Genomic DNA, 20,174 nt, shown 5'->3' with positions numbered 1-20,174 from the left:
GAGAAATCTCTGGCTCACGAGGACTGGAAAATTCGAGAAAGACTTTTCACAAGGGCACAGAGTGACAGGAAAAGGGGGAATGGCCTTAAGCTGAAGGAGGGCAGGGTTAGATGGGATAGTGGGAAGAAATTCTACCCTGTGAGGGTGGTGAGGCCCTGGCACAGGTTGCCCAGAGAAGTTGTGGCTGTCCCATCCCTGCAATTGTTCAAGGGTTGCATGGGACTTGGAGCAACCTGGTCTAGTGGAAGGTGTCCTTGCCCATGGCAGGGGGTGGTACTGGATGGTGGTACCTAAACCATTCTGGGATTCTATGATTCTAGAACTGGTAAGTGTGCTTTTTATTTGAAGAGATGATCAATTTTTCTCCCTGAAGATGATCAATTTTTCTCCAGTTGGTGCTTTCCAAGTCTGCCAGGATCAGCTTCACCTTGAGAAGTCCCTACAGCAGGGTGTGCAGGACCTGGAGCTCAGTGCTGTCTTCCCCTTGTCACCTCTATTTCAGGCATTTGGGTTCAAGTGACACTTTCCTTATCCTGGTCTCATTCTCCTCTTCAAGCCCTGGAGATCTGCTATCCGTGACATCATGATTCTGTTTGCTACACTGGTCAGTTGCCATGGAAATAGATATGTCGTCGTAGCCCAGATTTATGGCATCCCTGCAGGATGAGCCAAGAGCAGATGGGCTATGAGGGAGTGAGATTTTATTGCAGTGAAACTACCCGAACAATTAGCAAATCTGGCAAGAAATAAACAGAAAGCGACGTGGCAGCTCTGTGATCCGTGTCTGCTCTGCTCGGAACTGCCTCCGGCATTCAGGTCAGCCAACACACAGCCAGGTCCTTCCTTCTCTCACCACCAGCATTGCGTGGGCTGCTCCCATCTCCTGGCCAGACACTGCCAAAAGCCTGAGACAGAGGGTTGCAGCAGGGTGAAGAGGGAGCCATGAGCCAGAAGTGCCCTGAGGTGCCACGCTGAGGTATTTATGGAATCAGAGAATCACAGAATATTTGAGTTGGAAGGGGCCTACAAGGATCATCAAGTCCAACTCCTGGCTCTGCACAGGCCAGCCCCAAAAATCACACCATATGTATTTAAAACCTGCTACGAGAGACTCCAAGAGACCTCAAAGCAGACAACAAGTCATGGAAAACACGATCACTGTTGCATGGAAGCTTGTTGAAGCTGCCTTCTAGACTTCTATGGGAACGGTTTCTCCGGGGTGAAAAATGCCTTGGGTGAACAGACTTCTACCCACTCACAAAACGTGGCACCCGACAGTGGGCAGACACCACAAAGTCTGTCCTGGAAAGCTCATGGAGGGAGCACAAACCAGAGAAGGAATTGCCATGGGCTCTCATAGACTTGGAATTTTTCAAATCAAGATCAGCTGGATGCCTTCCTTGGAAGATCCTTCTTCCCAGGATGAAAGCTGCTGACCTCAGCATGGAAATGTCATGGAGTGATTCATAGGCAGCAGGACTCAAGGATTAGTGCCCACTTCTAGTCTCAGTCTTTGAGAAGGAAACACCAAAGCTCAGCACAGTGCTGGCAAATCTAAGCCACGGAGAAGTGACGTGTTACCCACACAGTGTTTTCAGATCACAGTTACAAATACAGCTCCACCAATTTGTTTCCTACTTGGCTAAAGCAAAAATCTACATGTAAAACAAGTCCCTGGTGGAGAGCTGCTTCCTTATATTGGGTCTGGAAAAGGTTTTCTGGTATTTAGGAAAAATGACAAACTTGGATTTCAACATCTGTAAAGGCTGAAAAGCTCATATCATTGATTAGAACTACACAAACCTGACAGTACTAATAAAATTCATGTAAAAACAATGACTAGAGCTTCCCAGGCCCATCCACCACATCAAAATACACACTGTGCCAACTCCAACAGGTCAAGAGAAGGTTGAGCCCATTCCCAAAGGAACAGCATTGGATGTCCTGGCTTCAGACCACAATCGGGGGTGATCAGCAGGGTGTCAACACTTAGCACTGGCTTCCTTTTGTCCCTAGACATAATCCTGAGTGGAAACTGGGGAGAAATCCCTGCTCCTTCCCCTCTTGCTCCCTCCAGCTCTCTCCAATTTGCAGGCTCCTGACTGTTAGGAGCTGCTGGCACCATGCCCGCTGTGTCGGCACAGGTGGCACCAGCCGGGCTGTGGGCAGGAAGGAGTGACACTACTGTTCTTTCACCAGTTCTCCTCTGTTTAAAAAAGTTGTCAGCTCTTCCCAGATAAATTTAATTGGCCCCGTGGTCTGTGTCCTTCGGTATCTGGGTACCTCGGTGCTGTTATGTGCCGAGGTGTCCTGGGAGAATTGAAACAGGCCAACGATAAGGCACTCAACGATCTCACTGTCAACAATACACGGAGTCCCCGCTGTAGGAGCTATTAGCTGCCTCTGATCTAAACCTCCAATTAAAGTGGTGATTAGGCCCAGTGAGGCATTCTCCGGCCATGAATTATTCATCTCCCTTCACAGTAACAGCACCAGGGGGGATTAGAATGAGAGCTGGTGAAAACAGAGGCATTTTAAGCAGGGTTTTAACCATATACAAGCAAACATTTATCTTTCAAATCTTTCATCTTTGTTTCTTCTGAAAATTAAAGCCCCCACATTCTCCTTCATGCCCCTTCAGACCTGTGCTGAGGGTGGAGAGAAATGCCATGCTGCTAGTGACACCACTGGGGACATCAGCAGGATGAGCAGGGTCTGAGGACTTGACCCTTCCCCAGCCACACCAAGCAGGTGGAAGCGGGCAAGGGAAGCCCCAGAATCTCTGCTCAGAGGCTCAAGAATCATAGAATGGGTTGGGTTGGGAGGGACCTTAAAGATCATCTAATTCCAGTCCCTGCCATGGGCACGGACACCTTCCACTATCCCAGGTTGCTCCAAGCTCTGTCCAACAGCTTCTCTGGGCAACCTGTGCCAGGACCTCATCATCCTCACAGGGAAGAAATTTTTCCCAATATCTAATCTAAACCTACTCTCTTTCAGTTTGAAGCTATTCCTCCTCATCCTGTCACTCCAGACCCTTGTAAATAGTCTCTCTCCATGTTCCTTGCTCGCTCCCTTCAGGCACTGGAAGGCCACAATTAGGTGATGCCAAAGCTTCTGTTCTCCAGGTTGAACAATTCCAATTCTCTCAGCCTTTCCTCATAGGAGAGATGCACCATCCCTCTAATTATCTTGGTGGCCTCCTCTGGACCCTCTCCAACAGGTCAAAGCAGTAGAGAAGGGCATGTGCTGCTTCCACTCCAGGAGAAATCCTCTGACAAATGTCCCCTGTTCCCAGCCTATCATCACATTTTACTTGGATGCTCTGTGGTACATGGTGACCTCCCAGCCCAGCCTCTAACAGGGCACTAGATCAAAAGCTTTTTCACAGCTCCAGTAAATTATGCCTCAGCTTCACCCATCTGCTTCCCAGCTGACACTGCCTGAAATAAATTAATCAAGCCTATTCAATTATAGCCTCCTCTCTGTACGGTCTCTTGCTGATCCACACCTTTACGAGATGCTTCTCTTTCCTCTTGGGGCCACAGGAGCCCCTGCATGGGGCTGGAGTAACAGTCCCCAGCCCCTCTGCTCTGCCTGCATGAGAGGATTTAACCCCAGGTCCCCTGTAGACCCTAATATCCTCAGGGATGATGTCTCAGGAACACAGCCACCCAGCTCTGGGGCAGGAGCTGCCCATCTGGGTGCCAACTTCTGTCTTGCCAGTCTTATTTCCTGTCTTTTTTAGTCTCCTGGGAAATTTCTAGAGCCTCCAATCATTTGCCCTCCTGAAGATCAATAAAAAGCAAATATAACCAGGCCACAGGGACACTGGAATGATCTCTGCACCGCCACCCTGCAGTGTGGGGCTCACAGTCCAAGCTAATGCAGGTGGGAATCTTGTTTCCCTGCCTGCTTCCCTTCCTGCCTGCAGGGATGGGGCTTCTGGAGGGAGGGAAAACTGCCTGAGACGGAGTGGGGGAATGCGAGTTACTCTGCAGAAGTAAAATAGAGTTTGTATTTCAAGCTGTTGTTGGGTTGAGGAGTCAGTGAGGGGGAGCTGCGGCTTCCCTTCTTCCTGTGTGAATCCTGCGAGGTCCAGTTTCTGCATCCCATGGGATTGAGGTGCTGTGGGAAGCTGTGACACCCAGGACAGCCCCCACGCCCCCCAAAAGGCTGCATATGGTGCCATGTCTGCACAGACAGTGTGTGGGGAGGCAGGTGGCATGGGGTGGGTGCTCAGCACACAGATGGCCATGCTCCAACCAGGGGAGGGTGGGGGCATTTTATATTTGTAATGTTCAGATCAATTTATTTCTAGGTTACATGAAGTACAGATATCAAGAGGAGTCATAAAGTGTAGCTAAGAGAAGGGGGGGAGGACAAGGAGAGAACAGGACCAGAGAGTACACCGAAGTGTGACAATTCTAATTCCTTAAGAGGCAAGAAACAGGCTCTAAAATAAGAGTGAGCAGACATCCTATTTTAAGTGTTCAGCACTGATGGGTTGGACAAGCACTGCTGTGTGGAGAATCCTGTGTGACACCACACAGAAATACAGCTCCAGGGAGTGGGAGCTGAAGAAACAGTCCCAGTGCTTCAATTCACTATGATTTTGGAAGTAATAAAGCATCAATACGGACTCTGCCAACCTGGCTGCTCAGGCCAGTGGGCACCACTGTGAGCTCTGCACACACAGCTTTGATCCCAAGGAACAATCAGCCACTTCCCACACATCCATGTCCTGGCTTCCCAAGGCCAATTCCCCCACCAGCATCCTTGTAGCCTGCTCCTCACTCATGTATAGACTCTGTGCAGAGAAAACCCATGACCAATTCCCAGTACACACCTCCAAACAGTGAGTGGGCACCCTCTGGAGACTCCTACCTGGGACACGGACTCCATGCAAAGGGTTAGAAAGCGCCATCCCAATCTCAGTCATCCCATACCTCTCCAGCAAGGTGTGCCCAGTGATGCTCTTCCACTTCTCCAGGACAGGCACTGGCAGAGCTGCTGAGCCTGACACCATTAATCTGCACAAGGAAAGCCCAGGTAAGAGAGTATCCAAGATTACCTTTGCTTCAGGGAATTTGCAGCCTAACAGGGTCACATAAAGTCTGCTCCTATGTAAAACCTTAAGACAGAAACCCCCAAAGCCTTTTAACCGGTATCAAAGGTGTTCCTCACATGCTCTGTCTGATATGGGATTTAAGTTAAGACAGGACAGTCTCCTAAAACAGGTCCTGGAATACAAGCATGGGCTGCAGGACAAAGTCCTCAGCCATGTGTTACACATGGTGACACAGATAACGAGCCCCTTCTGGCTTTACCATGCAAGAGTGGCTCATAATTAAATAATGTCACCCTTGTTCCTGTCAAAGAGACACTAAGGCACAACAACCAGCACTGAAAGAGCTGGTGCTAAAAGGAAAACCTGGAGGATCCATGGTAGGGATACCCAGGCACCAGCAGCCCCTGCCCACAGGGGCATTGCTCTCCCACCTGATGTTCTCCTGGCAAAAGGCCCGCACGAAATCCTGGACTTGTGTCTGGGAGAAATGCTTGTCGTAATATTCCATCAGCTTGGCATAGATGGTGGGCACTGCCATGAAGACACTGATACGGGGAGCTTCAGAGCTCAGCAGCCTCTTCCAAACCTAGAAAGGAAGGGAACCTACATGGATAAAAATGCACCTGTGTTATCTAAGACTTCTGGGAAGTACAAACAGCTGGAAGCCTGTTGTGTGCACCTCATCCATGTCCAGAACAAGTTCCCAACCTTCATCATGCCCTTATTGCCCAAAGCACAATGTTCATCTCTTATCTCACCAGTGGATCACCTACCCACTGTCACACTCACAAGATGATGGAAATGGCATTTTTAGTGCTGTCACATTACAGCCAAGAATTTGCTCTTGAAGACAAAAGCTTGTGGCAGAACCAGTTAATTCCCTTATCATGCACAGTTCTCCAAAGGCTACACAAAGCCATCAGCTTTCCAAAGCATAGGAGCTCTTCTTTGGAAAGACGCTAAGCCACGTTTGAAGAACACAATACACAGGTAGGAGCCCAGGGACTCAAACTTCTGAGGGAGAAAAGCTTTGAAGACAGATGGCAGAGTCTGGGAGAGGAAGATCACACACTGGAACTGGGAGTGAGACTCCATGAAAATAGTCATCTGCTGCTGAGTGGGTGCAGAGAGACATGTCCTCAGCGAGCTCAGAGGAGCCACCAGAATCCACAGGTAAACCAGTGGTAGCAGGAGAAAGCAGCTGGCCAGGAGGGCCAATACACCAATGAAACTCTTCCCGAGAGAAACAGTCATAGAATCAGTAAGGTTGGAAAAGACCTCTTAGATCATTAAGTCCAACTGTTAACCCAGCACCACCATGTTCACCACTAAACCAGGTCCCTATGGGACAGATATTTTTCAGCTGCAACTCCTGCTAACCTGTGGGAACTATTAATGGGGGCAAATTCCACCATCCAGCTCTGCTGGGATGTGGATGAAGACCCTCTCTGGGATGAGCAGCCCCTGGGAGCAGTTAACAAGGCGCAGGAGCCACAAATACCACACTTGGGCCCACTCCTTCCACACCTTGCCACTCATCCCCCTAGGCGAGCTCTTCCCAAGACAGGAGCGATCCAAAGCCATCAATAAATCAGAGGCCCCGCTGACGGCCGCCTCCTTCCCCTCGCTCCGGTCCCTGCCCCGCTGGTGACAAATGTATTTCCTAACAGCCCCTGACAGGGCGCTGCCTCCGCTCCTGCCCGCGCACGCTCAGCTGCACATGGGCGCCTGCGAGAACCCCGGCAAGGCAGGGATTGATTGAAGGTGAACCACAGATTCTCCTTCATGCTGTCACTCTGCCCCTTCCCCTCCATCCTGCTCGCTCAGGCTCCATTTCATTACTTTCTACTTGGCTGCACTGGCGCCGCCTCCCCCCACGTCTTGCACTCCACTGCTCCAGAACAATCAGCTCCTAAAAAAAACTCACCACCACCACGGTGTTATTCTTAATAGAGCAGGACACATCCACAAAGGCACTGTCCCATCCAACAGGAGAGAGTTCATGCTGCCTCCCAGCCCAGAGGTGCGATGGGGAGAGAGGAATGCATAAGGTGGAAATCCCCTGGACACCTCAGGAGGTGGGACACGAGCACTGCAAGATCCCCTGGACATCAAGGAAGGCAGAGTTGGAATGTGACTTCCTGGACTGATGGGGATATTTCACTCCCTGCAGAAACCCCACCTACCAGCATGATCCCCAAAACCCAAGCTGGAATATGCAAAATTGCATTCAGAAGGATCTAATCCCTATCATACGCCTCCCATCCTCTTTTTCTCTTCAGCCTCCCAATATTTTTCCCATTCAAGGCAGCAGAATGGAGAAGGGCTGCAATCTCCAAAGCCAGGGCTGAATGGACCTGCTGTCCTCAGCCTGGTGTTCCCGAGAGCCATTGCTGTGGGCAGGGAAAGACATGTCATGGCAAGCAGGGATCAGGACTGTGTTGAAGGGATCGAAGGGAGACAGATGCTCAGGGTTGTTCAATCCTTGCTGGGTGATTTTTTTTGTCTTCCCAAGTCCTGAGCAGCTGTGGGGAACACAGGGAGATTTCCAGTCTGGCCATGCAGCAGAGTTATTTTTATATGATTTTGGATTTGAAAAAAAACAACACTATCACTCTAAACAGAGCAAGTCTCTCTTGCACCCCAGAATTCCCTGTCCCGCTGTGCCTGCTGAACTCCTGCTCTAGATAAAACCCTTCTCCTGCCACTCCAGCCACAGGAGCAGCTTTTTCCATGTCAGTCTGACTTGCCCCAGCAACAGCCCCTTCCTGAGGATAAGCAGCTGCCTTTGGATTTGTGCCACCAGCTGCCGGGGTGATCTGCTGACAGCCAAACTCCCCACCTGCTCTGCTCCCGCTCAGCCAAATCTGGATCCTTCCCATGTGTTTAACAGGACTAAGCCCCGAGCTGTGGTACAAAGCTGGCAGCTCTAAACACTCCGCAGAGCCCGAGCTGGCCAGAGGGCTCGTCACTGCCCAGCCAGCTGGAACAGCTATTCCTGGGTTATAACTTTAACTTCACGCTCTGAGAGAAGAATCTGGGAAAGTCTCTTTACCTGGGACTAATCAATCAATTCCGGGGCTTGGACAGGCTTGTAGCAAGAGGCCACTTTGTCCTTCCAACACCCGGCATCCTCCGACAGCATCAGGCTTGGAGCAGCACAATCCATCTCCCCCTCTGTTCTCCCACGTGTCACTGACACCACATCAATTCCCTGTGGAAAGGATATTGGCAGCCCATCATTCTGTTTTATTTTGCTCACCTGACACCTCGGGCCTCCAAATGCTTTTAAAAGCCCTGGATTCAGGAGGAAAACGTGGCACCTCATGCCAGGGCTGCTGGGTTCTGCACCAAGGGAAGCAGCAGCCTTCCAATGGAATATGCTCAGGATCAAGATTCCTTTTAAGATAACCAAGGGCTAGAAACAAAAAGTTTCTCACTGCAAGAAGCAAGAGTGGGAACAGCTTCCCATCAGGAATAACAGCAGTGAATGCTTACAGGACAGGGTTGCTCATGCCAGCAGAGAAATGGGAGACCTAATGTTCCCAAGAGCCTTCCTGTCAGCATGACATTCCTGATTTTCCCCCCTTCCTACTGCTCAAAAGCATATCATGGTCTGGCCAGTGGGATTTTGCCATCACTACATGGAAAAAAAAGGAGAAAATGACACCAGTGGGTACAAACCAGCCACAGCGAGACATAGCTGGAAGATTTTTCCCACATATTTTTCCCAGCATGCAGATGGTGAATGAGGGTGAAGGAACATACAAGCTGCTCCAAGGGATGGTCATTCCACAGAGCAACCTTCTCAACCAGCCCCCAGACCAACTAAGATCATCTGAAGGAAGAGATGTGAGCACAGAGGAGAAAAGGCAATCATTATTTCCTTTTACAGAGGGAGACATGCAAAGACATGAGCTAGGAAGAAACAACAAACTCACCAACACCTGGGCATCTTCTCATGCAAAAAAAGAAGAGAAGGTGGAAAAATCATTTGCATCCTAAATCATGTAAGATTTTCCCTGATACAAGATTCCCAAAATCAGAAGAACTGTGAGCCGAAAAGGAAGCAAATACCAGCATGGATTTTTCCATCAGCCCACAAATGGATAATGTGCTGTTGCCTCTATTGACAGACACAACAGCTCCTCTCTCCTATAAAATTACTGTACCATTTTCAGTTGTTATTGAATTTTTCTCAACCTTTTCAAAAGTAACAATCCCCCTAATGCAAGGTTAACTCATCCCTTTACTTCCCTTTTGCTCAGGGAGATGGGTCTGTGTTTTACATTGACTACTGCCATGTGGGAAGCATCAGCAAGGAAGAGGGCTGACCGTGTTTTCCAGAGTGTCTGTGAGAGCAACAGGCACAACAAGGCTGTAGCCAAAGCAGCTGCTCATTTGGGGAGATCCTGTGCCAAACATCGAGGGTGGGAAGCTCCTGTAACTCAACAGCAGCAGCAAAGGGATGGCAGGACCACGCTCACAAATTCGACAGCAATTTATCCCCAAAAAGCACACGGGCAAGACATGAGATGAGAGAGCACCAAGGGGAGCTCTGCTCACTCCCAAGGACTGAGCAGCCGACACTTCACGAGCAATATGCAGAAAGAGGGAAACACTCTTCTCTTCAAAGGGAAATTGGGCCCTCGGTGGCTTTGTCTCATGTTTGTTATAACCCCAAACTGTTCACGCTCTGCGTGACTCTGGTTTTAATCATTTATTCATCAGTGCAGTTTGATGGCCCCTCTGCATTCCAGGCTGAAGCTTTTAAACCCTTCCTATGCTGGAGGCATACAGAAAGGAGCAAGTGCTTTCCCTGGGACCTGGAAATATAAGTAAATATGACAGGCTCTGGTTCCATTTTTTGTATTTCCCCACACACATTAAAAGCCATTACTTAGGAACAGATGCTGAGGACAGACGGCAGATCTGGGGAGATGGGAAGAAAACCTCTAACTTTTTAAAGCCAGGTCTGTGAGAAGTGATCAAACATAATCCATTCACTAGTGACCTGCTCCTCCCTCCACCAACTCCTCTTTGAGTCTGAAATAAAATTACTCCTCTGAAGCCTCCCATTAATGGATGAAAAGACTTCCAGCCTTTCTCCAGCTGAAATTGGATGGGAGCCACGATCCCCAGCACATTTGGTTATTGGAGCTCAGACGCCTGTGCTTGGATTTGCTTTTCTTTTAAAAATAAACTAAAAGAGCTGCCCAGAGTGATGTTTGCAGAAGTGACAGATCCAGGGGAGAGGCTCAGTGTGGTACACGCTTCTCCTTCCCAGAGGCAACCACAGCTGCCAAGCCCTGGATCTCCCCATGCAGCCCAGCCAAGGTATAAAGAATCAGCCCAGCCTGGCTCACACAGATAACAGCAGAGCCAAGGACAAAGTTTGCTCCCAGACGTGGCACAGGCTCTCCTGGCCTTTGGGAAGTCAGGGCTGTGACCACATAAGATGCAGCAGCAACCCTGGAGCGACACCTCACACACAACCTCAACGAGTGCCGGGTCTGCAGCTCCCTCCCACCACCGGGAAAAGGTGCCACAGGTGACAGCACACCCACAGCATGTCAGGGCAAGCTTGTCCCAAATCACACACCACCTTTGGGCACTCAGCAGTCGTAGTTCCCTAGAAAGAAGGGTCTAATTAAGATGATTTTGATGGCTTTGCATGCGACATTGTAAAACAGGGTATGGTTTTTAGAGGGTTTGATCCTCGGAGGCACCTTAAGTCACACACGCAGTGAGGCTGGCACCAAAACAGCAGCACTTTGCAACTGTAGGGTAGTAAATCTGCATCTTGGCATATTTATCATGGAAGGGTTTTCAGGGCACAGCCAGGGCTGTCACTGCACAGGCAGAACATCACAGCTTGAAACCTGCCCGGCAGAGCCGAGCGGGCAGCACACGCCACAACTGGGTCACTGGAGTGGAGATTTCCATAAGCTTATCCCACCACTCATCAGAGCAAGCTTTTTCTTTCAGGTTTTTGAATACTTTTATTTCCCACTCGGCACAAAAGACTGGAAGACCTCCTGGAATCTGATCTTGTGTTTATCAATGCAAAGCTGACAGGGAGCCTTTTCCTATTAGACCATCTTTCCCTTAAGGCAAGAGCAAGGATGGTCCAAGGCAAAGATAAGCTGTTCCTGTTGTTCAAACTCAAAATGGATCCTCTTCGGCCAAAAGCCTCAGCAGAGGCTGAACTGCTGTCTGCAAAGCAGACACTGACCTCATGACTTGCTTCAAAATGCTCCTGTCTATAGGGTACCTGGCACAGCCAGGTCCTGGTCTGGAATGGGGATGTCAACATGTGACTGTCACAGCAAGAGCAGCTGCATGGAGGGCACACAGCTTCATCCTCCATCTCTCCAGACTCACTGACATTTCCATGGAGCTACAGTCACCACACAGGGAGCGCTCAGCCTCAGCAGCCTGAACTGTTGCAGGAAGGGAGCCCCTGGAAATGGATGCTCTAGTGAGTGCTTGGTGCAAGCCCAGAAGCCTCCCAAAAGCATTTGGTCACAGGCTTTCTCTGCTGCCCAGTAGGAGAAGGCTCACTTTGCAGTTCTCCCTTAATGAAAGCATTAATCTCTTCTCCTCTGGCCACCAGACTGCACAAAACCTGCATAAAAATCTTTTAAATGTCTCCTCCCGCACAAGCAAAAAGCTGGCACCTGGGATAGGGTCAGCAGCAGCTGAGGAATGCAAACAGGAACAGCACAGCTGGAGAAGTAAACTCAGCTTGGAAGTAGGTTATGGTGGGAGGATCGTGTAGGGATGCTGAGGCTGCAGCTTGCTCTGGCTCCAGAGGAGGTTTCTGCCCTCCCAGTTCTCACCCTTGAAAAACACTAAAATAATTATATCACAGCCAGCTGTGCCCCACACAGCTGCTGGGAGGAACACACTGCCAGGCTCACTGCTGTTCTCCTGCCTGCTCTATGCCCACAGCAGTGCTGAAAACTCTCCCTCTCAACCATCCCTGCCATTTCCAAGCCCAGAAGCACAGACAAGCACAGTGGATGCTGCTCCCACGGCCCCCAGGCAGAGAAGGGCTCCCTGTAAAGACACTCCACCCCATGGAGTACAAGCACCAGAGGACTTTGCATGTCACGTACAAGTCGACTAATTCTGGAAAGTAAGGGTCCATTTATAAACCCTTTATTAATAAATGATTAATAGATGCAGCCATATTTTTTAATAACTTGCAATAAAAAGATGCTACAAAAAGCTTAAGCAAGACAGTCTTAACAGATGGTGCTATAAAGTGAATTATAACATGTACAGTAGCTGGTGCAGAGTAATGGATGTCCTCATTTAATAAAAAGAATCTGATTTTATGCAGCAACTTTCACGCTTGAGGCACCTCAGTACAATTTAACAAGTCCTCATGGCCTCAGCAGTAGCTTGTGTGCAGCCACAGACATCAGATGCTGCTTTAGTGAGGGAGAGGATGTTGGTCAGGACACTGGGGCTACTCCACAGTCCTGATTTTTCACCTTTCCTTGGACAGCTCCCAAAAACAGACGGAAAGGTCTGAAAGCTGCCACCTCCTAACACTGCACCGCAGGGAACGACAAGCAAGCCTTGGTCTGGGGCTGGAACTGTCTTCTCAGGAAAAAAAAAAAAGAGCATTATTCCCACCACCAAACCCAGACTGCCATCTGCATCCATGACTATGAGCCATGCCGCAAATTATGTAATTTAATAAACACTGTAATAATAAAGTATTTATTTTGTATAATGAAGTGTTAGTGATTAGAAACCAAACACACATCGGGCGTGCTGCTGCGGTTTCTCTTGAACCTTTGCCAGTATCACTCAAGGCTAAATATGTCTGCAGCAGGTTGAGAGTAAGTTCCTCGCCTTGTTTTGATCAGCCTGTCAAGTGTTTTAGCTGCCAGTCGAGTTTCTTTATATCACACTATAATTGGCTGCTTTCTCAAGGTGCAGCGAAGGAAAAAAAGCACACGGCAAAACTTGGGCTCCTTTGGCAAAATCCTCCACTGCTGCTTTGCTGAAAGCTGATTTCAGTAGCAAAGGGCATTTTGTAAACAGCTGGTGAAAATAGAGTGGAACTGAAAGGCAGCTTGCATTAAACTCCACAAGAAAGCCTTATTTACCCTCCTGTGCTCGCTTTGTAGTGTCGATCAAACCACTTGCAGCTCCCAGGGGAGGCCCTCAGAAAAATAAAGGGAATACAAAAAATAGAAAAGCAAATGACGTCCTTCAGAGCCCCAGTGCACCTGAGAGGCCCCAGAACAGCACCCCAACCTCCCTGCCCAAGTTCAAGCTCCAGGGTCAAGCGGCTGCCTCCGGCGCTGTCCCCGCGTGCCCTTGGACACGTCTGGGGAGAGCTTGGATCAGGGAAGGCAGGAGGGGTGTCCCGCTCCCCCATCCTGAACCCATCCCTCAACGTCAGCTCATTGATTTGCAGAGCAGAGAAAAACACCAGGGGACGAGGGACCATCAATCACCGGTGGCACAGGACGTGGAGCAACGCGCCCTCCAGAGGCTTTGGTTCCAGGATCCCGGCACCGGCTCTGCCTCCCAGCACTGGCCACGCTCCCAGCTCCAGCACACGCCTGCCGCACCCCAAGCTTTTGGGGTCACACCCTCAGGTCAGGGGAGGACAATTTGGCAGCATCCATCAAGGAGAGAGCACTGGTTACAGCTGCCAGGGGACCTTCCTGCTGCCTTCTACTGCAGCATCCTACCAATTTACTCTTGAAATTCGAGTGCAGAGCTGCCCCTCTGGGATTCTGGAGCTGTTCCACCCCAAAGGATCAGTGTTTAGGTGTCAGAGCCATCTTGACACGAGGAAGGAAGTGCCCATTTTCTGTGGTTGCTTCTCTGAGAAGCAGAAATAAGCACTGAAGAACTTCCCCGGTCCTGCCATCATTCAGATCAGAGCCAGGGCTCACCCTCACATGGCAGCAGCACTGCCAGAGGCTTCCAGGTGTATCCCACAACTGTGCACTTTGTCCTTCCAGTGTGACAAGTGTATGGACAAACACAAACAGGTAGAAAAGCCTGTTTAGTTACACAGCACAGGCTTGACAGGCTCCTTTCACTTTCCCACGGAATTCTGCAGTGACACCACACATCTCCCTTCTGCTACGAGGAGGCAGCAGCACCTGAAAACCCAATTATCCCTTAACAGTGACACTGCAGACACCATCCACGACACTGGGAGATGTGGATGAATGGTGCTGGACCCCAGGAGCTGGGAACTGTAGAACCTTTTCCATCTTCCTGCTGCTTGCCCTGTTTCTAGTCCCTTTTCATCCTCTCTTTACATCGTTTACCTGCCACTGCTGCACAGAACAAAGGAGAAGCAGAACACTGGGACTGGTGTTTCCTGGCTCAGCTACAAAACGACATTATAAATGCATCATTCAGGTAAGGTTTCCCTCCTGCCACCTTTCCTAAAAGCTGCGAGAAGGTCTGGATTTGCAGACTCTCTCTCATATCACTGAGTCCAAACCAACAGCTCTGTTAACACTTGTTTCTCCACAGAGGAAGAGCAATGTTTCCATGCAAGTGAGGAGAACCAGTATTTCTCTTACCTGAGCTGCAAGAAACTCTAAAGGCTGTGTTCTGTCATGTAATGTCATACAAAACACTACGGATATAGGATTGGAAGGGAAAAATTTGGAGTGGGTTGCCCAAGGAATCACCATCCCTGAAGGTGTTCAAGAAACAACTGCATATGGCATTCAGTGCTCTGTCTAGTTCCAAGGTGGTGATTGCTCACAGATTGGGCTCGATCTCAGAGATCTTTTCCAACCTGAATGATTCTGTGATTCTGTGAAATGCAAGGTATCAAAAAAGCCAACAAGTAGCACAGCTACAAGCAGCACCCAAGAGAAAAATCCAGCATTTCCACCTTTCCTGGCACTAAAAAAATTAAGAACCCACCAAGAGCATTTGCACCTAGAGTCCGTGGAAGGGCCCACCAGCAGCCAGAGACCCCCAGCCCCACGAGGAGGAGCAATGTTAAGTACGTCACGCTTAAACAAGCTGCAGCCTCTGGAACAGCATTTACCCCGGACTGAGTGCTGTGAACCACACACAGCCAGTGGCTAAAGAGCCTGGAATTCTTAAAGAACTTATTTCCAGAGTTGCTCTAATTACGATGCACGGGGTCCTGCTGCTGAATTTCAAAGGCAAGGCTCAATCCCTCCAGGCTCACCATCTGTGCGTTGAATTCCGGGAACATGATGCACGTTGCTCCCACCCACAGAGGACACAGGAGCTTATTGATCACCCCATGGACATGATGCAAAGGCAGTACGTGCAGAATGACATCCTCCTTCTTCCACTCCCATTTTTCAACCAGCCCTGTGGTCTGCAGAACAAAACAAACAACACAGTGTTAGGGCAGGAGGAAGGATTCTCCTGAGATATCCAACCCCCAAATCCCTGGGCATGGCTGCCGGCAGGAATCCCAGACCTGCCTGGGCACAGAATCTTTCCTTTAGGATCAGCACGAGTAAAATTCCCACCACAACAGCAGAACAGAAGAGGAACACCTTTTGCATCTTTATATATCAGCAAAGCCCTTCCTTGTTGCTGAGAAATAGTCAACAGTGATTTTAAGCAGGGCCTACAAAAATATCAGCATGCTGCTACACATGCAGACTTAGCAGCAATAGTAATCAAAAAACTAATTTTCCCAGAATTCTGTTGACTGTTTGGACACTGATGACACCAGGTTTTTAGCATCTGTAAGGGATAAACAGTAGGACCAGAAAATCACTGATAAGCAGAAAGTAGGTTTCATGTTAGTAAAAAATGTTGATGTAACAAGCTTCCAAAAAACTCTGCTCTGAAGGGATAATTATCTGAAGGGATAATTATCAGGTTTCGGGGTGACCATGCCCTTCAGAGCCCAGTGCTGGCAACTGGAAAACTTATCTCCAGCCACCCAAAAATAAAAAAGCATTTGAATAGTGGAATTTGGTCGTGTCCCTCACAATCCTCTTCCACAGTGCAGGGAGCAGCTTTAAGGCTTTCTGGAGGACAGCACAAAGGATGGGAACTGCTCAGGCCACCCCCAAATGATCAGCATATTTGTAAGGGAAGAGATTCTTTGCCCAATATAGCCAAGCCCTGGCTCTATCCATCAAGGCTTTCATTCCACACCCGACACTGTGGTATCTGAGCGCCCAGAACAACGTCAGCTCCCAGAGCTATCCCTAAGGCCTGCTGTATTCCCTGCCCTTTTTCCCTAATGGCAGGAGTCTAGCAGTTGCAGGCACTGATAACCAAGTGGTGATGTAGTCAGCAGGCTCATTCAAACTTTTAATTCCTTTTGGCTCTGAGAGCTAATGGATTTTTTGCCTTGGGGATACAGACCTGAATAATGCACAGGCTTCACACAGCACTGGGCTGGGCTAAGATACATTCCAGTCAGGAGAAAAGATTCTTTCCTAGTCACAGCGTAGAAAAGCAAACTGCAAAGAAATCAGGTTTTTTACCACAGGTCTCATCCCTTCTGCTTTCCAGGAAAGTAGGGAGGAGAGTCCACCTGCCCTGGGATGCAGCTGCAGCAACACCACCAGACCAAGGTTTAGAGCCTCAAATGCTGCTGGCTGTTCACTTTCCAAGTGCTGAGGATTTCTGAGTTACAGCCTCATAGCTCCCTGCAGGAATTTGATAGCGGGAAGGTGTGTTTGCAACTCCAAAATCCAAGACTTTGGAGGGGGAGCAGCACTCACCACAGCCTGCACGTTCTCATGGGTGCTGAGGACACCCTTGGGCCGCCCCGTTGTCCCGCTGGTGTAGATGATCATGGCTCCTCTGTCTTTCCATGAGGAGCAGGCTGTCAAGGGACCCTCTTCCACAGCTGTGTGGCCTGTGGATCCATCACTATGGGACTTGGGAAGCGGCAGCATTGGGATTCCCAGTTTCTCAGCAATAGGGGCTATTTTCCCCACGTATTCCTCAGCTGCGATAACCAGAGCGCTCTGGGAATCCTGGATCACGTACTCCAGCTCTGGCACGGGGTGTTTCCTGTACAGGGGCACTGCTATGCCCCCGCTCATCCACGAGGCCCACTGGGCCACCACGTACGAGGCATCATTGGGACACAAAAATGAGATCCTCTCTTCCTTCAAGTCCCTGCTGGAGCACTCCAGAACTCTACAGATCTCCCGGGATAAGTGCAGGCTCTGGCCGAGCAGGTCTCTGTACGTGTGCTCCCTGTTTTGGTCAATGATGGCAATTTTGTCACCGAAAGCCAAAGCCCTGGTGAAGACAGGGGTGACGTCACTGCTGCAGGTGGCCCAGGCTGTTTGCAGACCCCTGTGGGGACAGCCAGCCCTCTTCCACCCCCATCTGGAGCAGGACAGGTCCCGGACACGGCTCCAGAGGGGCCGGCTCAGCCGAGGGAAGAGCAGGGAGAGCAGCATCCCGCCAGCACCACTTGTTTTGGAGTGATTCTGCAGAAAGCAATTACAGGAGCAGATAAGTATGTGCAGAGATTACCCAGGGGGTTATTCCCACCAAGGAGAAGTGGCAGCCTTCATTTGAATAACATCCACTGTATTATTGATGTCCCCACTTCAGGCTGTCATATCCCTGGCACTCTGGGCAGTGCCTGGATGAAACAGGAGCCTGAGACCCTTCCCTGCACAGCCCCCACATCCGTAAAAACCAGCTAACTTAAATTATGACCTAGTTTTCATAGAATCGTGGAATGGTTTGGGAGGGATCTTAAAGCTCATCCAGTCCCACTCCTGCCATTGGCAGGGACACCTTCCACTAGACCAGGTTGCTCCAAGCCCTGTCCAACCTGACCTTGAACACTCCCAGGGATGGGGCAGCCACAGCTTCTCTGGGCAACCTGTGCCAGGGCCTCCCCACCCTCACAGGGAAGAATTTTTTCCTAATATTTTTCTGAGGTATCCCCTCAGTCCCTTCCAACCCAAACCATTCCATGATTCCATGAAGAATCCTAACTCCCTCTGCACAGCCTAGAGCTCTGTCTGGGAACTCAGCAGGAAGCAGCACCCTCTCCATAGAGCCCTCAGCAATGGGGAGCAAAGAGGAGAGAACAGGCCTGTGGCAGGAGAGAGAGGGATTTACTGCACAGAATCCAATTACCACCAAAATATCCCCAGAGAGATTCCATGACAAGAGGAAACAGCCAAAGGATGACAAGTCCTCACTCTCTGAGAGTGTCCGTGACACTTCCTTGGCACCAGCAATCACAACTTGATTTCCTACAATTTTTTTGATAAATGCCTATTAGTGGAGCAGCTCGGCTCAGACGGCCTCCCAGCTCAGCTCCCCACTGTGGGAAGGAGCTGAAACAAAAGGGATCTAGGCTGGCAGCTCCCCAGGGAATTGCTGAGCAGGGCTTTACCCAGCTCAAGTGTTTGTTTTTCTGTAACCCCGCAGTCTCTCCCCTCCACCTTCGGAGCGTTTCTCCACCCAGACACCAGCTCTGCTCATATTTTCTTTTGCATATTGACCTCAATTTCTGCTTCTGCAAAACAAACTTGTGATTTACTGCGGAAACATCTGGGGGAGCAGAGAGGCTTCAAACCCAGAGTGGGGTGACTGTGTGAACCCCTGACATTTGCCACCAGGATGGAAAAAAACAAAGCAGGTCATGACCAAATTCGTGTGACATCTTTCCATTGCTCTGCAGAGACTAAAAGATAAAGAGCCAACACATTTCATAACTTAAACCAAACTTGGGACATTAACTGGAAGCAGTGGTTTCTCAGGATCCTGCTCTCAGCATTCTCCCTGTTCCCTGTATGGCTCCAGAGCAGGTGTTTGTTGCTCCTTCACAACAGCTCCTTCCAAAAAAATCCCATTATCCCATTCCCATGAGTCTAGATTTAATGGAGCAATAAACAGCAGCACCTTCAGCCAGGCCTGGGCATTAGGGACTTCAGAGAACTGGGCTTGTCTACGTGTGCAGACTTACAGACACTCAGGGGGAAGTAAATCCAGGGGCTGTTTTCTTTCCCCTCCCATTCCCCAGGGATAACTGGGACTACAAAGTCTGGTACAGCACACCTGGAAACAAAGTTTGTCACCAGGGCCCATGGGAAGACCATAGCAGCACAGAGATGGGGCTCTGCTGCTTTGGAAAAGAAGGTTCAAACCCCTCTGGAAGGGAAGGTCCAAGAAGGGAGGGTCTGTCCCCCCCAAGAAAGGGAAGGGTCCAACCCCTCCCCCTGGGAAGGGAAGGGTCCAAACCCATCCTCCTACGACTGAGGAATTTAAAGCAGCCAAGGGCACCCACCAGCTCCCAGCACAACCAAACCAGTGCAAACTGGAAGCTGACCCAGTGCAGACCCATCCCTGTCCACTCTGTGACAACCCCCTCTGCACCTTCTGAACACAAAGGGCATAAATTGCATTCCCTGAAGTAAAATGATCCATGGAGTTACTCTGAGCTATTCCAAACTGAGTTATAATAGGAAATAATCATCATTCCAGCTCTGATCGTGGCTTGGTGATGTAACTATCACTGAAAGTCCAACCTGCAGGATTCCATCCTTTCCTCATTTATAGACATAAATACAAAGCAACTCCTGGCTTTTTCTACAACAGAGGAGACAAAAAAATACTTTATTCTTGGAAAATAATAATTTAGAGAAAGAGATGTGAGAAAGGTATCAAATAATGATTGAGATGCTGATTATTCTCCCCTTCTCACCAAAAAAAAATAGAGAAATATTTAATCCTAGAAAGGTTTGTGTTGGAAAGGACCTTACAGCCTACCCAGTCCCACCCTCTGCCATGGGCAAGGGCACCTTCCATTAGACCAGGTTGCTCCAAGCCCCTTCCAACCTGGCCTTGAACACTTCCAGGGATGGGGCATCCACGGAATACCCTGTGCCAGAGCCTCACCGCCCTCACGGGAAGGAGGAGTCTAATTCTTTTCCTATCCGGTCCCCCCCCAGCTCTTTGCCCTCACCCTACTCACGGCACGCCCCAGAGCAGAAGCAGCAGGAAAACCCCTCGTCCCACGATTTCCGAAGTCCCGCGGGCACGGACCGGCCTCGCCGCGGCCCCGCCACAGGCCCCGCACCCTGCGGGACCCCCTCGGGGCCGCCCCGGCCCCGCCGCCTCC

At 49.8% G+C, this 20,174-nt stretch overlaps 1 protein-coding gene across 2 annotated transcripts in view; it reads right to left on the bottom strand.

The window, feature by feature from the left end:
- ACSF3 (acyl-CoA synthetase family member 3) overlaps positions 1-20,174 on the bottom strand; it is a 56,720-nt gene that overhangs the window by 36,495 nt on the left and 51 nt on the right. The window contains exons 1-5 of one of the 2 annotated variants that reach the window (XM_051805953.1): positions 20,028-20,144; positions 16,798-17,520; positions 15,270-15,425; positions 5,503-5,657; positions 4,888-5,033 (exon numbers count right to left, since the gene is read on the bottom strand). In XM_051805953.1, coding sequence (XP_051661913.1) covers positions 4,888-5,033; positions 5,503-5,657; positions 15,270-15,425; positions 16,798-17,490 — 1,150 coding nt within the window. In that variant the 5' untranslated portion in view covers positions 17,491-17,520; positions 20,028-20,144. Of the gene's footprint in view, positions 1-4,887; positions 5,034-5,502; positions 5,658-15,269; positions 15,426-16,797; positions 17,521-20,027; positions 20,145-20,174 lie in introns of those variants that run through there. The other variant, XM_051805954.1, reaches the window with a different exon arrangement.

The sequence above is a fragment of the Manacus candei genome, unplaced genomic scaffold (genome assembly GCF_025592945.1).
Source record: "Manacus candei isolate 608988 ecotype Guabito, Panama unplaced genomic scaffold, ASM2559294v1 h1tg000065l, whole genome shotgun sequence".
NCBI classification, from domain to species: domain Eukaryota; kingdom Metazoa; phylum Chordata; class Aves; order Passeriformes; family Pipridae; genus Manacus; species Manacus candei.
The sequence above is the reverse complement of the archived record's forward strand: the minus strand, read 5'-3'. Positions and strand labels throughout refer to the sequence as shown.